Below are 16,737 nucleotides of genomic sequence, written 5' to 3'. Positions count from 1 at the left end.
TTATTTAGCAGGCTGTAATTAGACAAATTCACATACATATTCTCACTGAGTGTTTACAACCAGTGAATGAAGTACAATTTTACAGGTGATGAAACTGAGGCTCAGAAAAATTGACTTGCTCAAATTTATATAGTTACTCAGTTGCTAAACCAGTGCATGGTGGGCACTCCACTGACTGGGCAGATGAACCAGGTCATGAAGCTTGATCATTTAACTCCAAGTCCCATCCCATCTTTGTCGTGTGCTGATCTGATGTACTGTCAACATCATTAATTCATCTATGCAAGTAGTAAATACTATTAACTTCAAATGTTTGGGGACGTGTAGGTGGCTCAGTGGTTGAGTATCTGCCTTTGACTCTGGGTGTGATCCTGGAGTCCCTGGATTGAGTCCCACATCGGGCTTCCTGCATGGAGCCTGCTTCTCTCTTTGCCTGTGTCACTGCCTCTCTCTCTCTCTGTCTCTCATAAATAAATAAAATCTTTAAAGACAAACAAACAAACTTCAAATGTTTGGTTCTAAGGGCTCTATATCTGAATATTCCCTGATGTGTCAGACCATACACTGCTGTTTTCAAAGATACATAAAAACAAAACAAAACAAAAAGTAAGTTCCTAAATACAGAAATATCAAATGACCAGAATATATTTCTGTAGTATTCATGTTGCTTTAGATGCTGCTAGTAATTCAGTAAAGTGATATTTAGATTGACTAGTTAAAATTGCTTTATGAATATGTCAGAGTTGGTAACACAAAATCCTGATCTCCTGCAATGCTAGTATAGAAGTCCAGTCATTGATCTTTAAAAGGCATAACATTGACCCTGAGGCACTACAAGATGCTCAAAGATAAAACACAATATCTTCATCAACCAGAAAATGAGGAGTAATTACATTCTATATTTTAAATTAGTAAACCAAATTAGCCAGAGTTAACTACTGTATCTCATTAAAAAGAAAAGATTGTTCCCCGTTAATTCCAGATACTTAGAAGTTTCCCACTTTACTTTCACTGACATTAGAAAATAGAAAATACTCTCAGTGCTAAAATAGTTAAACTTTAAAAAATAACTACACAATATTTAAACTTACCCAAATGGAGTAAGCACCCTGGGAGGTGGTAAATATCCTATAACAAGAGGCTTTTCAGGAGATGATAGATTCTCCCTTAGCAGGGCACCAGTAGAGGAGATTTAAGACTGAGGAGAGTCATTGCTCCAAATTACTATTAAAATTACTTTTAGTCCTCTGATTCTGTGTTTGTTTTTACAGAGTTGGGGACAACCAGTAGGTTGGCTTTGCTATGTGGAGCTTGAGGTTGGTTGGGGTGAGGGTGGAGGGAAAATTCTGTGGTATTTTCTAACTTAGTTCTCCAGGAAAATTAACTTGGAACCATTTTAAAATAAGGACCATGGAGAGCATCTAACATACACATATAAAGGCAGGGACATCCCCATTTTGCTCTCATTCCTTAAAACAAAGAAACATAAAAACCTTTTTTCTCACAGCTGAGTAGAATTAAGGAAAAGAGGATACTTTATATAAATACTGACAAGGCAGTAAATCATGAAATAGAGCCAAACTGCAAAGTTACTCTTAATCAGAAGGTGCAGGTGTTTAGTGGAGTACATTAACAGATACATTTTAATCTGAAAAAATTCAAAGGCAATGTTGGGATTCTCTAGCAATAAGTTTCCTATTCTATCAAAGTATTATAAATATATCATAACTTAAAACATAAATTATCTAATCACTTTAGATTAGGAAACTGAGGCATAGATTGGCCAACTGATTTGTCCAAGAACACTCAAATAATCAGAGTAAAAAGAAAATGACCTAAGTCGTCTGGCTTCCAATTATGACCTACCCTATAGCATGCTTCCTTTCCAGTTTGATATGTTTCTTATAGTCAAATTCCTCTCCACCCAGTTACCACTCTGTTCATGTTAAAAGGACCTAACTTTGTGTTCATTCATTATGGCATTTGCATAGTGTCCACTATTTACCTTTACCTAGCAGTTTTAATTCACAAGATTAGCTATAGTCTGTTTTCTGCTTAAGAAATTAGACTTGAAACACCAAAGAATGAAAATATTATCTAAAACTTAAAATATTTTTAAGAGACATTTAGTTCTCCAGTCATGTCTCCAAATGTACACCTTAACCAGAACATTTAGTTGTCAGTCCGTTCATATATAACTGTTTCATTTTATCCTTATTGTAACCCTACCTATATTTTACACTATACTACCTACATTTTACAAATAAAAATAGAGGCCATTTAATCTGTTCAAGTTTGCATGATTAATTAGTGGTAGAGACAATATATAAACCGTGTGTTCTCTGACTGTGGACCTTATGCTCTTTTCACTCTACCACACTGTCCTACTTTTGACATTACACTTGGTTATCAACCAATCTGCCCAACACCTCTCATAATGTTTCCTCTTATCTGTTCTTCTATTATCTCAAATTTAGGATGTCATCATTGAATTCACTCTATTTATCCATGAGGCAACCTAAATATCCCCATTTTTGTCCTGATACCACCCATTTCTCAAATCTACTTGGTCACCAAGCCAAAGTTCCCTAACTCTCCCTGTGATCTGATTAAAAATCCTTGTTTTCAGGATGCCTAGGTGGCTCAGCAGTTGAGCATCTGCCTTTGGCTCAGGACCTGATCCTGGAGTCCCAGGATTGAATCGCACATCGGGCTTCCTGCATGGAGCCTGCTTCTCTCTATGTCTCTACCTCTCTTTGTGTGTCTTTCATGAATAAATAAAGTCTTCAAAAAAATCTTCATTGTCTCTCATATCTCCAAACTTTACCTTTTGTTTATTAGATTTATTTGAATGTGGAGCATAGTTCTAAAAGGTACTTCCACTTATTTAAGATTGCTCAAGGGAAATAATAAAATAAAGGAACTACATTAAATTTAAAATATTTCTTCATCAGTCAAGGTCTAGAATTCTCAATAATATCTTTATTTTCATTTCTGAATTTTAATTTTCTCACTAGATTTACAAAATTTCACCAGTTCTGGAATATATCTATATTCCACAATATCTATAACACATTTTGCAAGTGATATTGTCCTTTGTAACTTCAGAGTTTTCCACATCAAATGACAAGTGGTAACACCATGATTCAGGTAAGCTCTGAAACTGGAACAATATAAATCCTGCAATTGAAAAACTACTTTGCAAAGAGCAAAAATCAGTTGTCTAAGCCTCAGTGATGGCAAAAGCATCTCTAAACATACTAAAATTTGGCTAAAAGTATAACAAAAACAGGGGAAGTTTCCCTGCTGAGCAAAGATAAGGAATGCAATTGAAAGTTACTTCTGATTCTGATTTTTATGGATCAATATTTTTAGGGATGACATCTCCCACCTGGCATAATAGCTTCCAAAAGCCTGTTATGAATTAAGTTATAGTTGAAAGTGAGCAACCAAGAGAGAGTAGACAGCAATACGGACATTACCATATTTCTGAATGATGTTAGAAACTCAGCACATAGAGTCTTTGGGAAGATCACCAAAAATGAGAAATGCAAACAAGAAACCTAAAGAATATGTATGGTGCATTTCTTCTATCTTGCTTACTTTATAAATCCTCGAATCGCTTTCTGAGTCTTCCCTAAATTGACTCATTTAAAGCATGTGACAGAAAAGATGATGAGTGACTCTTCAGAGGGAAATCCAAAGGTTTACTATTCATGACAGTGATTTTCAAATTGTAGCAAACCTAAGAATCACGTGGAGTTCTCATTAAAACACAGAGTCTGGGTCCCACTCTCAGCATTTCTGATTCACTTGATTTGAGGTGGAGCCCAAGAATTAACTTTTCTGACACGTCTTTAGAGAATACTAAAGCTGGTGATTGGGGAACCACACTTTAAGCATCACTGGCCAGTGAGCTGGGTTGTTGAAATTTCTTCAAACTAACATGGCCTAATGAAGATACTCCTGTTTATTGTTCTAGATATATACCTATCACATAAGTCTAAATTTGTGTGGGGCTCATTAGCTATTCCTGGCTAAAATATTTTATTATTAGTGGACTTTATTCATACAATATAATTTATTGTCTGCTATTGAGTGCCACAGAATGATCAGGCTTTGGATCTGGAAGAAGCCTTAAAAATAATCTGATCAGAGACACCTGGTAGCTCAGGGGTTGAGCGTCTGCCTTAGGCTCAGATCATGACCCTGGAGTCCTGGGATCGAGTCCCGCATCAGGCTCCCCACAGGGAGTGCCTATGTCTCTGCCACTTTCTCTGTGTCTCTTATGAATAAATAAACGAAAATAATAATAATAATAATCTGATCTAACATCCTAATTATGAAGATGAAGAAATCAAAATCCAGTGTAATATTTAATAGATCTAAATAATTGTGATTTTCAAATTGTGGTTTATGTCAATAGCCTTTGAAGAATTGCCTATGAACTAGGTAGTTACAATAACATATTGTGTTCATACAATAATCATAACCATTCTTTTGTTTGTGACATAATTTTTTTCTTAAGATAATTCAGAAATTCTCACTGATGCTTATTTTAATTCAATCAGAACTTATTTTGAATGGTGACAAGGAGAAATCATCAAGTCAGGAGCCTCTTCCTGAACAAGGGTTTCTTGGCAAAAAAAAAAAAAAAAAAAAAAAAAAACGTTATACACTTAGTTATGTAATATAGGCCCAAGGAAACCCTGAGAACTATTTGTAACAGAATCTACCACCTTAATAAAATAAATGTAAGACTTGCAATTTATTTCAATAAAATAAAAATCTACTATTTTCCAGGCCATACTAAATGTGTTCATATTTGGGATCTCATTAAAAACTCATAACTACCCTGCAAGATTAAAAAACTAGAGCTCTTAGAGTTTAAATAGCATAGGCTAGCAATATTTTTTCCCACGATAAAAACGCAAAAATTTTCCTAGTATATTTGCCAGCACTTATTTAATTTAGCTGCTTGACAAGTTGGCACATTTGTATCCTACTAAGGCCTGATGACTTCATTTTCAGGAAGCAAGAATACAAATATCCCCTTAGACAGCCAGGAACTCTAAAAATTTGTCTTCTAAGTATTCATGATTCTAGTATGGATGGACATTCACCCTCCTTCTCCCCGTTTGATGAAAAATAGTGCCACTGCCAAATTAGATGACTTCCTTTCCTGGAAACACATTTAGCATATTGTAACAGTCTCAAATAGTTTAAATAACACATTATATATTGAACAAAAACATTTTTCAGTAGAGGAGACAATGGTGTTTTATAGAGGTATTCCATAAATTGCTCACTTGTTAAATTTGACTCTAGGTTCCATAGTGTGCTTTTAAATGAAAGGACAAGTAACCATCCAAACTTTCTTATTTTAACTAAGTTCCTCACAATAATTGATGAGAGATAGAAGCAGGAAAAAATGTTCACCTTTAGCTCAGAAGCCTGACCTATAACCTGCATAGCTTTGATAAGGATCAAATAGGTGCAACTGCTACATTCTTAAAGGATCTCATATCTTCCTATACATCTCACCAATAGCTACTATTGAGCTGAATGAAAAGCACCAGCAGAATCTTGTGAAAATAGTTTTATGAGTAGAAATTTGAAAAAGACATTTACGATCTAATATTCCCTTCACATCCCTTCCCCCTTGAGCACTAAACATATAACCACCAGTTTCATATAGCAAAGATGCTGCTTTTTCTGCCCATGGGCCCTGTCCCTGTGCTACTTAAATAAACTTACAAAGTTTTACTGCAGAACATCTCAAGAATTTTCTTGACCATTCTCTCCTGACCCCACATCATAATTATGAAAATTCATAATTGGGAATGACTCAGAATTTTGTCCAAATCCCAAGATCAAGTCAATTTAAGAGGCTCAACGAATTGGCAATGATAGAAAACAGCCCAGGTTCTAAATGATAATCAACAGAAAAACTGTCCTTTAATGATATTTACCCTTAGTAGACATGCCACCCAGAAACTTGAAGACCTATAGGGAATCATAATGAAGACTGCCTCTGCTTACTAACAGAAGATTCAGAAGAAAGACAAGAAGAAACATCATTGAAGGTATATTTCAAGAAGCTATAATAAAGCCAATACTTATAAAATAATCTCCCGAGAATTTTATGTGTGTTTTAAATATTTATTTGATGTTCATGAAAATAATCATGATTTATTTTCTTGTTTTCATGATTAAATTTGATGTCTTTATCAATAAAATTGAGAATGGAATCTCAGTTTTACCATTGGGCTATAATAAATAAGGATCAATTTGTGGCAATTGATCAGAAATAAATTAAATCTGAGGCTGCTGATTAACGAAAAATTTGTCCTTGGAAGTACATATACTTTCCTTGGATTCAAGTTCTTGATTTCAGCATCTTAAAGCATTATGGTATCTTTAACATTACCGTATTGATATGATGATTGATTTCAACTTCCTATCTTGAATAAATGCACATGACAACCATAAAAAAGTAAGACTGAAGTAGATTTCAAACTGTTCAGGGGAAGCTACTGCCAGAAAACCCCAATAGGACCTAAAAGCCACTACTGAAGAGTTGTGTGAATGTTCTTAGCCTGTCCTGAACCAGATAGGAAAAGACAAGAGAGGTGAAATAGCTTACCAAATGGCTGTGTGATTACTAGCAACTTAAAAATACACACCAAAACACACAAATACAAAATTCTCAAAATGAAAACACAACAACTGTTCAAAACGGTACACAGTCAATGTCAACTCAGTAGCACGAAAACTCAATATGTTAACCAGGCCAAAGCCAGAAATTAGGTTACACTTCACAGAGAACAAGACATATCTTGCCCATTAAACACAGAAACAAAGAAAACACTCTTAACACTTACTCTTGTCTTTTTGTCAGTCTCATTTTCAATACGCTGATTGTCTTTATTTTGCTCAATACATGAAGCATTTTCCTTTGGCCCACGGAAATCTGTAAGCTAAAAAAAAAAAAATAAAAAGTTTAAAAAGGCAATACTTCTCTATTTGTTCTCTGCAATGTGAATTAAATGATTAAATGTTTTTCAAACTTTTAACATGCATATTAAAATGTCTATGATCTGAATAAACATTATTCAGTATTGTTTATGTCAGTTTTAGAATATGAATGTGCTGTCTAACCCATTTTTATATTGTTCCCGAAGAGAAAACATAAAATGGGACAGTTCTTCAAAGGCAAGTTTTTATAAATTTTAAAGCTTTTCACTAGGGACTGTTGAACTTGGATGATTCAAATATCCTGATGATTGGCAGAAGCTGGACATTGTTAATAGGAAGGTGAACATAGAAGGGTTAATTTCATCTTATGTGAATTCTCATACTTGCAGGGATCTCTACTCTGTGGTACTTGCTGGAGCCCTCACAATAAGCAGAGGCACTAACTACTTTCAATATGGACTGTCCTTTCAAGGACCTTTGCACAACTACAGCTTTGGATGAGAAAAATGTTCACTTCCAGAGTAGAAGATAAATTTGCTTACTGACCATTGTAAGAAGTTTCCATTCCCTAAACTGAAGGTTATTCTCCATTGTATAGGACTATATCACTTGGCCATCTTTGCATTACCTTATTATAGGAACTAGGGCTTAAGAAACTGCTGTCTAGCTACTACTAAGGTCATAAATAATAAAGTCCTTTGTCTTTGTCCTAGGAGTCTTCTGACGTTCTGGCATTCATGAAACTGTGTCAGGGTTCTCAGATTACAAGTAGGGTAAAATCTTAACCCCTTCACAGTTCTTGACAGCTGTGGTGACAAGGACAGAATGTTGACGGTCATGACTTTCTGGAAGAGAAAGGATCAGAAACTTGCAGACTGATAAAAGGCATTTGAGAGATGTCTTTGGGAATTGGTACGAACGTGTTAACAAAATTTATGTTCAACTGCACAATAATGATCCTTCAGTTTAAAGCCTGTTAATGGAGAAATTTACGAAGTGGTTCCAGGCCAAATATCAGGAAGTAAATCCAAAGACAGCTCCCAAATGGTTGTTGCTGACTATCCCCTGACTGTAGGACATCCTCACCAATCTACCAACCACCCTCAAGTCTCAAGATTAATTGTAGATGAGCAGGAGTTCCCAATTCCTTTCAGACTATAGTTAAGAGCAATGTACCTGTGTTGATTATGAAAGGAGAGAAATATGCAACTATTATGAGCAGAAACCAAGATTTCTCTGACTCTATTCTATTGCAGATGCTCCTTTTCTCTGTTCCCTTGGTTCACATCTGTCATTGTGATTAACATATTGCATTATAAATCACATGTTTATATATCTGTCTGTCCTATTAGAGTTCTTTAAAGGGCAGGCGTTATATCTTATTATTTATCAATTACAGAGTTATCTCTGGATAATTATTTGTCTGAAAAAATAAAAGATTGAATTAGATAAATTGATGAACTTAACTGAAGGAACAAAGGGAACAGGGTAAAACCAATCTGGCTAAAAGGACTGTCAAGCTCAGCTACCTGAGGATACCCAGGTAGCTTCTACATCAGAAAAATAGAGTTATTTATATTTTGCTCAGTCTGGAATGGTTGATATGCTGCCATGTTCAGTATGACAACGAATGCAAGCAGCAACTATGGCAATGAAGGCTCAGTCAGCAGCCTGATTCCCACTGGTCTCATCAGACCCTTCCTGTAGGCATCTACATGAGTGATACAGATAGATATGTGTAGTGTGTGCCCCTGGGGAAGCATCTGTTTAATATTGCCAGTCTGTAGATTGGCAGTATTGATGGCTTTGCTGCTGCTTTAAGACTTTAGTAGGACCAAAAACATTATTAGTCTGTTTCACTGATCCGCAAACCACCTACGCACCCCTCAAAATCATAAATAAATGTGCCTCCCTACTGCTGCAGAGCTTCTCTCACTCTCCATGATTCATGATCCATCCTTTCCCTATTATATTGACCTCAGATGCTTGAAGGAAAAAGACGATTAAGAATGAAGTTAAAGGTTTCCTGCTCCTAAGAGGGAATGAAGGCCATACATGCCATCCAAATATGCTGGAGAACTTCTGGAAGGGCAAGCACCCAAGCTCTTATAAATCTGTTGCATACAGCTATCCAAATCACAATCTGCTAGGTTTCATGAGTCGGCAGAAGGAGGGGCAGAATTCAGCTAATTGGGTTTGGGCAGGGTTTACCATGGGTCAGGAAAGCTAAATGACCTTCTGTGTGGGGTTCTTTGGGCCAACACAATGTAGCAGTTGTATGCTTTTCACTGCTGAATATATAATTGGTATTAACATTTCACTGTAAACTCTCAGAAAGTCCAGACGGGATTCTCTTGATCAGGAAGAGCCATACGTAGAAAAATACTAACAGAACATATAAATCATTCTTTCCAATTCTTTTCTGTATTTTCTCTTGGCAGTCCTACAAAAGAAGTGGAGAATCTTAGGAGAAAGAAAGGAAATCATAACTTTAAGGACTTAAAGGCAGCAGAGATAATAACCCAAGATGCAATATCTTAGAACAACAGCTAAGGATGGCCAGAAAAAAACAAAACAAAACAACAACAAAAAAAAACTAATAGGATCTGGAGGCTTACAGTGAATTACTGATTCTGCTATTGATCCTATTGCCTCAACAATATGAAACTGTAATTAAATCCATTTCACTGACTGATGGCACTTGGTATGTTCCCTTTCAAACATCTTTTTTCTACCCCATTGGCACTCAAGGTCCAAGACCAATTTTCATTCATGTGGCAAGGTTTCCAGTATGTTTACAGTACTTCCTCAATACCTAAATTCCTCTTCTATTTGCCATTAAGATTTAGTATGAGGGACTTTACTTTCTGATGTTCAAACTGTTAACTAAGACAATATCTTATTACTTGACAAGTCAGAAGCCTCAGATAGCAGGAGCAGAGAGTAAACTCTGACAAAATTGATGGCTATCTGAGCAAATTCCCTCCAGGAGTCAAGGAGATACTTCTGTCTTTTTGGCCTCAACCATCAAAAAAGGAAGCCCAGCATCTTATTAGACTCTGAATACTGGAGACAGTATGGTCTTACTTGGACATTTTACTTGTTTGGTCTTTATTATCAGCTAGGGCACAAATCAGCATCCTTAAAGTCCTACAGTTTGGGAGGGGTTTGCCCCTCCCAAACCAATTGACTATGTTGGAAGCTCTCAGCAAGAAGCTGTGGCAGGTTCTCTGTCTTTGCAGCCCCACAGCACTACTGACTCCCCTGAGCTACAAGTCTTTGTGAGTGAGGTGGATTAGAACCTCTGGTAAAGAGAAGTACCTTCCACTCAAAATCCCCTTAGGCAAAGCTGCTGGCTCAATGGGGTACTGGATTCATGGAGGTTTCACTAAATGCCTGGGCCTGCTTCACTAATGGTTTCACTAAATTGAAGCCGGTGGTGTCCATTGGGATGCTGATGCTATTTGTGTTTAGTTTCAGGTGTGAAGAACAGAAAATGGAAGTCCCCCCACTTAGGTGGCAAAACTCAACATCATTCTTGTAGCTCTTGGTCAATGTGCTTCCTGATAAAAGCCCTGTTATATTTTTACTGACTCTTGGGAATTGTCAAGGGCCTAAAAGTTTTGTCTATCCTGTTAGAACACTACAGACTGGCAAATTAAACACACTCCTCCCTGGGCTCATGAGCTATACAAATCAGGTCTCCCAATTATAGATGCCCATAGTAAAGCCCTGATGAAACCAACTGGAATCAGTCTGCTGATTGAGGCTGCACTGCTGCTATTGCTGCCTGGATCCATCATCCAACCAAACATGGCATCATATCCACCATTCCAAGCTGACCACAAAGTAAAGGACTATGTTTCTGATTGCAGAGGCTACCTGGGTATCCTCAGGTAGCTGAGCTTGTCATTCTTAGCCATATAAGAACACTTGTTCCCTGTTTATTTGTTTCTCCATCCAAGTATCCATATAGTCATCTAATTTAAACTTTTAATTTTCATCTATTAAACAATATATTTAGCACTGTTATTAATATTTATCATTCTATAAAAATGTATCTATACCCTGGAAATCCAATATTTATTAATTTATTTATTAATTCCTGGAATATCAAAAACAATAAAATATATTACATGTCTATCTTCTAGGTAGCTCTCCATCCTCCTATCTATCAAATGGAACAGATAGATATATAAATATTTAATTTATAATACAATGCATTAATCATAATAATAAATATAAAACATGCAAGGATCATCTTCAGCAGACTGTGGAATCAGAGGAGGCTTCCTGAAAAATATGACACTGAAATAATTCTAAAGACAAGAAGTTATCTAAGCAAGCAAGAGTATTCTATTCAGTCTAACAGTAAGTTGTGTGGGCTTTGAAAGGCATTATGTTCAGAAAGAAAGAGCATGAGTCTTAGAAGAAATGACTTGTAATCCTTTTATCTCCATTTGGCTAGGTGTCATCTAAAATATGGAGATTATCTCTTCCTTTGCAGAGTCTCCTTCCTCCATATCAACCATCCCACAGCTGGGTTAGATACAACTTTCCTACCTCATCTAGTTGGTGTCCCATTTATCCTTCCTGAATCTCAACACCTTGACTGGCTTTCTATGCTTTCATATCCCCACCATCATTCCTTCAACTGGTAACTTCCCATCACTTTAGCTTTTATGCAAATAGTGATTCTATTTTATATACTTCTTTCATTCTTTAAAAAAAAAAAAAGACTTGATCACTTTTTTCCAAAACTAGCAATCTATCTTTGACCTTCTCCCTAGAATCAATATTCTTGAAAGATTTAACAGACTTAACATGTAATCAAATAATTTAATGAAAAGTTACTTAAGCTAGGTCTTGCTTTGAAGATATTGATATATACTTTACATGAATTATCTCATTTAGAGAATTTACTTTGAAGTAAATACTACCATCCTTATTTCCCAAGTGAAAAACAGAGAACCTAGTCCTCTCTGAATGCAGTCTATGTATCTAACCACTACACTAAACTCCTGAACAACTTCCTTACCACTTACTTATCGTTGAACCTTCCAAATTGTGGTCCGCATCAGCATCACCTGGAGACTTCTTAGACAAATTCTTGGGCCTCACCCTGACCTGCTGAATCAGAAACAGTAGGGACAGGATCTTGCAATCTATATTTCTGGTGTGAGTATGGCACATCCTAGTTGAAAATCACTGATCTAGATGTTAAAATGCCAAATGATTCCAAGTGCTCAAAATAAGTAACATGAGCCAGCTACAAGAAATATGTAAGAAGAGATGGATGGTCCTTGGTAAAATTGACAGTTCATTCCTTGTCTATCAGGTGTAGTCTCTAGTCATTTCCAGTTTTCTTCCTTGCAATGAGGAAATCCAGACCTAGTGTTACCAGATGTTTAGAATTTTCAAGAGAATTTAGAAGTCTGATCTTCTATGTAAAATACCCTGATTTTTAAATGTTGACAAAATTATGTATTTTTTAAACACCACATAAGCTAATATATACTACTGGGCCAAACAAAATATACACTTAGGCTGGAGTCTACATAAGAATAGCCAGTTTGTGACTTTTGCTTTAATCTCTGAACTCTGCCCTTTCTTCGACCTAAATACTATACAATTAAAACTCACCACATACCTCCTAATCCTCACTGTTTTCTACTTTCCCTGACTTTTTACAGTTCTCATTGTCTTTCACTTTCTCTTGCATTTCATATTACTAACTACTTCTTCCTTTTCGTAATTCTTATCTCTAGATTCAGAAACAATCTCTCTCCTAGTTGTCACCCCATCTCCCTGCTTGCCTCTTCTATTTCATTTCTTCTTCCCCTTTTTAACCTGTGGGGACAATTGACACTCCAAAATCCTTTTCCTCTACCTCTGCTCTCAATACTCACTCCCAGATGACTCTCAAATTTAGACTCTCAAATTCTGGAGGATCTTTTTTTCCTAATTTCTAGTCTTACATTTTCAATTGTTTGGTTATATTTCCTTCAAAATCACATTTGTATCTCAAATCTGTTCAATATAAATGGAATCATATTGGGGGCACCTGGGTGGCTCGGTTGTTTATGTGTCCAACTCTTAAATTCAGCTCAGGTAATGATCTCAGAGCTATGAGATCAAACCCCAGAGCAGGGCTCTGAGCTCAGTGCAGAGTCTGCTTAAGACTCTCTCTCCATCTCCTTCTGCACACACCCCACCTTGCTTGCACTTGTGCATGCACTCTCTTTCTCTCCTTAAAAAAATAAGTAAAGACTTTTTTTCTCTTCAGAACCCATTTCTGACTCCCAGGTATCCCATTTCTGGTAATGTGCCTACCTTTTTAAAGGACTGCTCGTATGCCTCCTCTCCTATACAAAGCCTTTGCTGATCCTCTGCCCTTCTTCAGCTAGCTGGGCACCCTCATTCTATGATCCCCTCAGGATATATACTTCTCCTTTACATCTTTAATAATGATTAGTCCACCTCACTTCTTTTAAGAAAAATCCATAATATAAAAAAAAGGGAAAATAAACTTAGCATTACTTGTTTTTCTTATCCATTTAAGCAGATTTTAAGCTCCTTGAAGGCAATAAGCGTATTACTATTTTAATGTAATTTAATGTAATGTAATGTAATGTATTTTAATGTATCTTAACAAAATATACGTGCAAAGATATGTATTAAATTATTTAATACACAGTGTTTACACAGGTGTACTCTGCATTATACAATATGTCCTAATAAACAGTTAACAACTTTACTTTAAATGAATACACCTTTTATATATATATATATATATCAGAAAAGTTTTCTATTTAAAAGAATCTTACAGGGGTGCCTGGGTGGCTCAGTTGGTTAAGACTCTGCCTTGGGTTCATGTTATGATTGCAGGGTCCTGGGATTGAGCCCCACATCTGCCCCCCGGCTCTGCAGGGAGTCTGCTTCACCCCCTCTGCTTGTGCCCTCACTCTCTCTCTCAAATGAACAAATAAAAAAAAACTTACAGTGAATTTTTATGAACTCTGGAGCTCTTCTGTAAAGTATATGTACACCTGAATTGATTGTTTTGTAGATTTATTTGTTTGTATCATTATTAATTTATACCATTCCTCTCAAACCTGAATTTTTTTGAAAATGTATGTTGGTATTAGTGAGTGCCATGCACAAAATATGTGCTCTTTCAAGAACCAAAAGTTCTTACAAAGTCCAAAATGTAAGTTAAACAAACTCCATGACACTGAGCCATCAGGTATCACTACCCCTTCCTCTAGGAATAAGAACTGTGCAGATTAGCCTGAGGCATATACCAGTGTGCTCGGGAGTAGTGCAGTCCTATTAATATTTTCTCACCTTTATATTTATAGAGCACCTATTTGTACTTCATTTTATTACATCCTCTTCAGATATAAGAAACATTGCAAACTACAAAAGTGTGAGTTTGAATACTCTTTCATAGGAAACATGTCATAGGAAACAATATAAAAGAATATCTCAGCATCGTAAAGAAAGAAAGTTACAGAGAGAAACTTCTCAAACTTTCTCCTTTGAATTATCCCTTCTTCCTTTTTCTTTCTTTCTTCTTTCTTTCTTTCTTTCTTTCTTTCTTTCTTTCTTTCTTTCTTTCTTTCTTTCTTTCTTCAATCTTTGAAAACTCATAAATCAGTTTTGAAATCACTAACTCTTAACCCTATGAAAAACAAACCTAATTAATAGTTTTGTTTTATTTTTACCATTAACCTTAGTGAATATAGCTGAATACTGTTTTTCAAACTAAATTAGGTTCTTTTCTCTTTCTCCTTCAAAGTGGTTACATCATTCATTTGTAATAGTTAGGCCCATTTGTTTGTTTGTATTCCATTTTGTATTTTTTTAAAGATTTTATTTTATTTATTTTAGAGAGAGTACGAGCAGGGTGAGGAGAGAGGAGGAAAGAAAAGGAGAGGGAAAGACTTGCACTAAACATGGTCCCCTTGTGGGGCTGGACCTCACAACCTTGGGATCATGACCCCAGCTGAAATCAAGAGTTAGTCACCCAACTGACTGAACCACCCAGGCACCCCCTCTTCATTATTGATATTTTGAATGTGAAACAATGTAATTCTAAAATCCAGAACTATTTAAAAAAACATATTTAAAGAAGAGTTGTTCTCCTGCTCATCTTATTCCACTGTAATCATCCTCTGTAAATAGCCAATACCATTAATTCGTGACTTATTCTTCCTATGGTAACTCTTGTACGAATGAGGAAATACATGTATATGTTTTTATTTCTCTTTCTTTCTTACATGAAAGATAGCATATTATAGATTTTCATTACTTTGCTTTTTCATTTTAAAAGTATATTCTGGAAATGATTCTATTTTGGTTTATAGAAATATCTCTCACTTTTTGTATATCTGCATAGTAGTCAGCCAGACTTCTTAATAGTTTACAAAGATAAACACTTCTGCCTGCTTCCAACCACACAGAGTACCTGGCACTTGATAAGATCAAATGCCATAAATAACTATAAAGCTGGACAAAATATATGAAACAACACTTCAGATTGGGGCTACAGGCAATGGAAGATTGTGATTCCCTGAGAAAACAGAAATGTTATGAGGTGAGCCACACAATTTCTCTAACTTTCTGCCTGGAGGTACTTTTTGACCTTGAGGAAATAGAAGAGGCCAAACAAAGACGGGATCTCTCTGAGCTGAAGTGTTGAGGTCAGAATTCAGAGCCTCTGAAGGAACTAAAATTTACAGAGTAGAGCATCAGAAAGGAGTTATCTAAGAAGAGGTTATTCCAGAAATCTGCATAAAGTTTCTCTTAAGTCTTTGGATTGATAAAATGTTTCCCAAGCAGACAAAAAGATTCTGTTGTGCCTGGCATTAAACAGTTACTGGGAAACTATAAGCTGAGTAAATATTAAAGAAGATGCACAGTACTGAGAGGTATGTCATCTGAGTAGCCAAAGGGGAGAGAAAATGCTCAACATTCCAGAATTCAAATTGAGGACCTAGAAAAACCATGCTGTATGAATAACACTACTGTATACTTAGAATAATGGCTACTCCAGAACTACTATAACAAAGTTTTCAAAATAAGTCTTGAGAGGATTATGTTCATCTGTCAGTAAATGAACTACCTGCCAGAACAAAACTCAATGCTGTTTAAAGGAGGACAATAAAATTCAAACTCTCAAACTGAAGAATCCATAATATTCATAGTTCATTCAAAATTTACTAGTCACGCAAAGAAGCAGAAAAATGTGACCTATTGCCAAAAGGGAACAGCCAAATCAATGCAAATAGATCCAACTATGTCCAAAACACTAGAATTAACTAACAAATATTTTAAAAGCTATTATAAATATGTTTAAGAATTTAAAAGAAAAGTAGAACATAATGAGTGAACAGATGGGAGAATATTAATAGAGAAAGGGACAGCATAAAAGAAGAACCAAACAGAAATTCAAGACCTAAAAAATCTAATCTGCAATATAAAAAAAGTTGCTGAATGTGCTTAATCAGTAAATTGGATACTACAGAAGAAATTATCAGTGAATTTGAAGATGGGGCAATAAAAATGATCAATAGAGAGAAACTAAAATATAGGCATTTAAAAAGACCTATAGGAAAATATGTCATGTGCTAATATATGTGTAATTGAAGTTCCAGAAAAAAAGAATAAAGATTGGGTAGAAAAATATTCAAAGAAATAGTAACTGAACTTTTTTCAAATATGACCCCCCAAAAAATGAACTCAGAGATCCAAGAA

The 16,737-nt window shown here is 35.7% G+C and overlaps 1 protein-coding gene across 12 annotated transcripts in view; it reads right to left on the bottom strand.

Moving 5' to 3' along the window:
* The window catches only part of DLG2 (discs large MAGUK scaffold protein 2), a 1,987,603-nt gene that overhangs the window by 1,542,633 nt on the left and 428,233 nt on the right, over window positions 1-16,737 (bottom strand). For all 12 annotated transcript variants that reach the window (XM_038568427.1, XM_038568453.1, XM_038568428.1 and 9 more), the window contains exon 4: window positions 6,885-6,980. In XM_038568427.1, the coding sequence (XP_038424355.1) occupies window positions 6,885-6,980 (96 nt within the window). The remainder of the gene's footprint in view (window positions 1-6,884; window positions 6,981-16,737) is intronic.

Source organism: Canis lupus, chromosome 21 (genome assembly GCF_011100685.1).
Source record: "Canis lupus familiaris isolate Mischka breed German Shepherd chromosome 21, alternate assembly UU_Cfam_GSD_1.0, whole genome shotgun sequence".
NCBI classification, from domain to species: Eukaryota; Metazoa; Chordata; class Mammalia; order Carnivora; family Canidae; genus Canis; species Canis lupus.
Note: the sequence above shows the minus strand (reverse complement) of the source record. Positions and strands in the feature narration are given on the sequence as shown.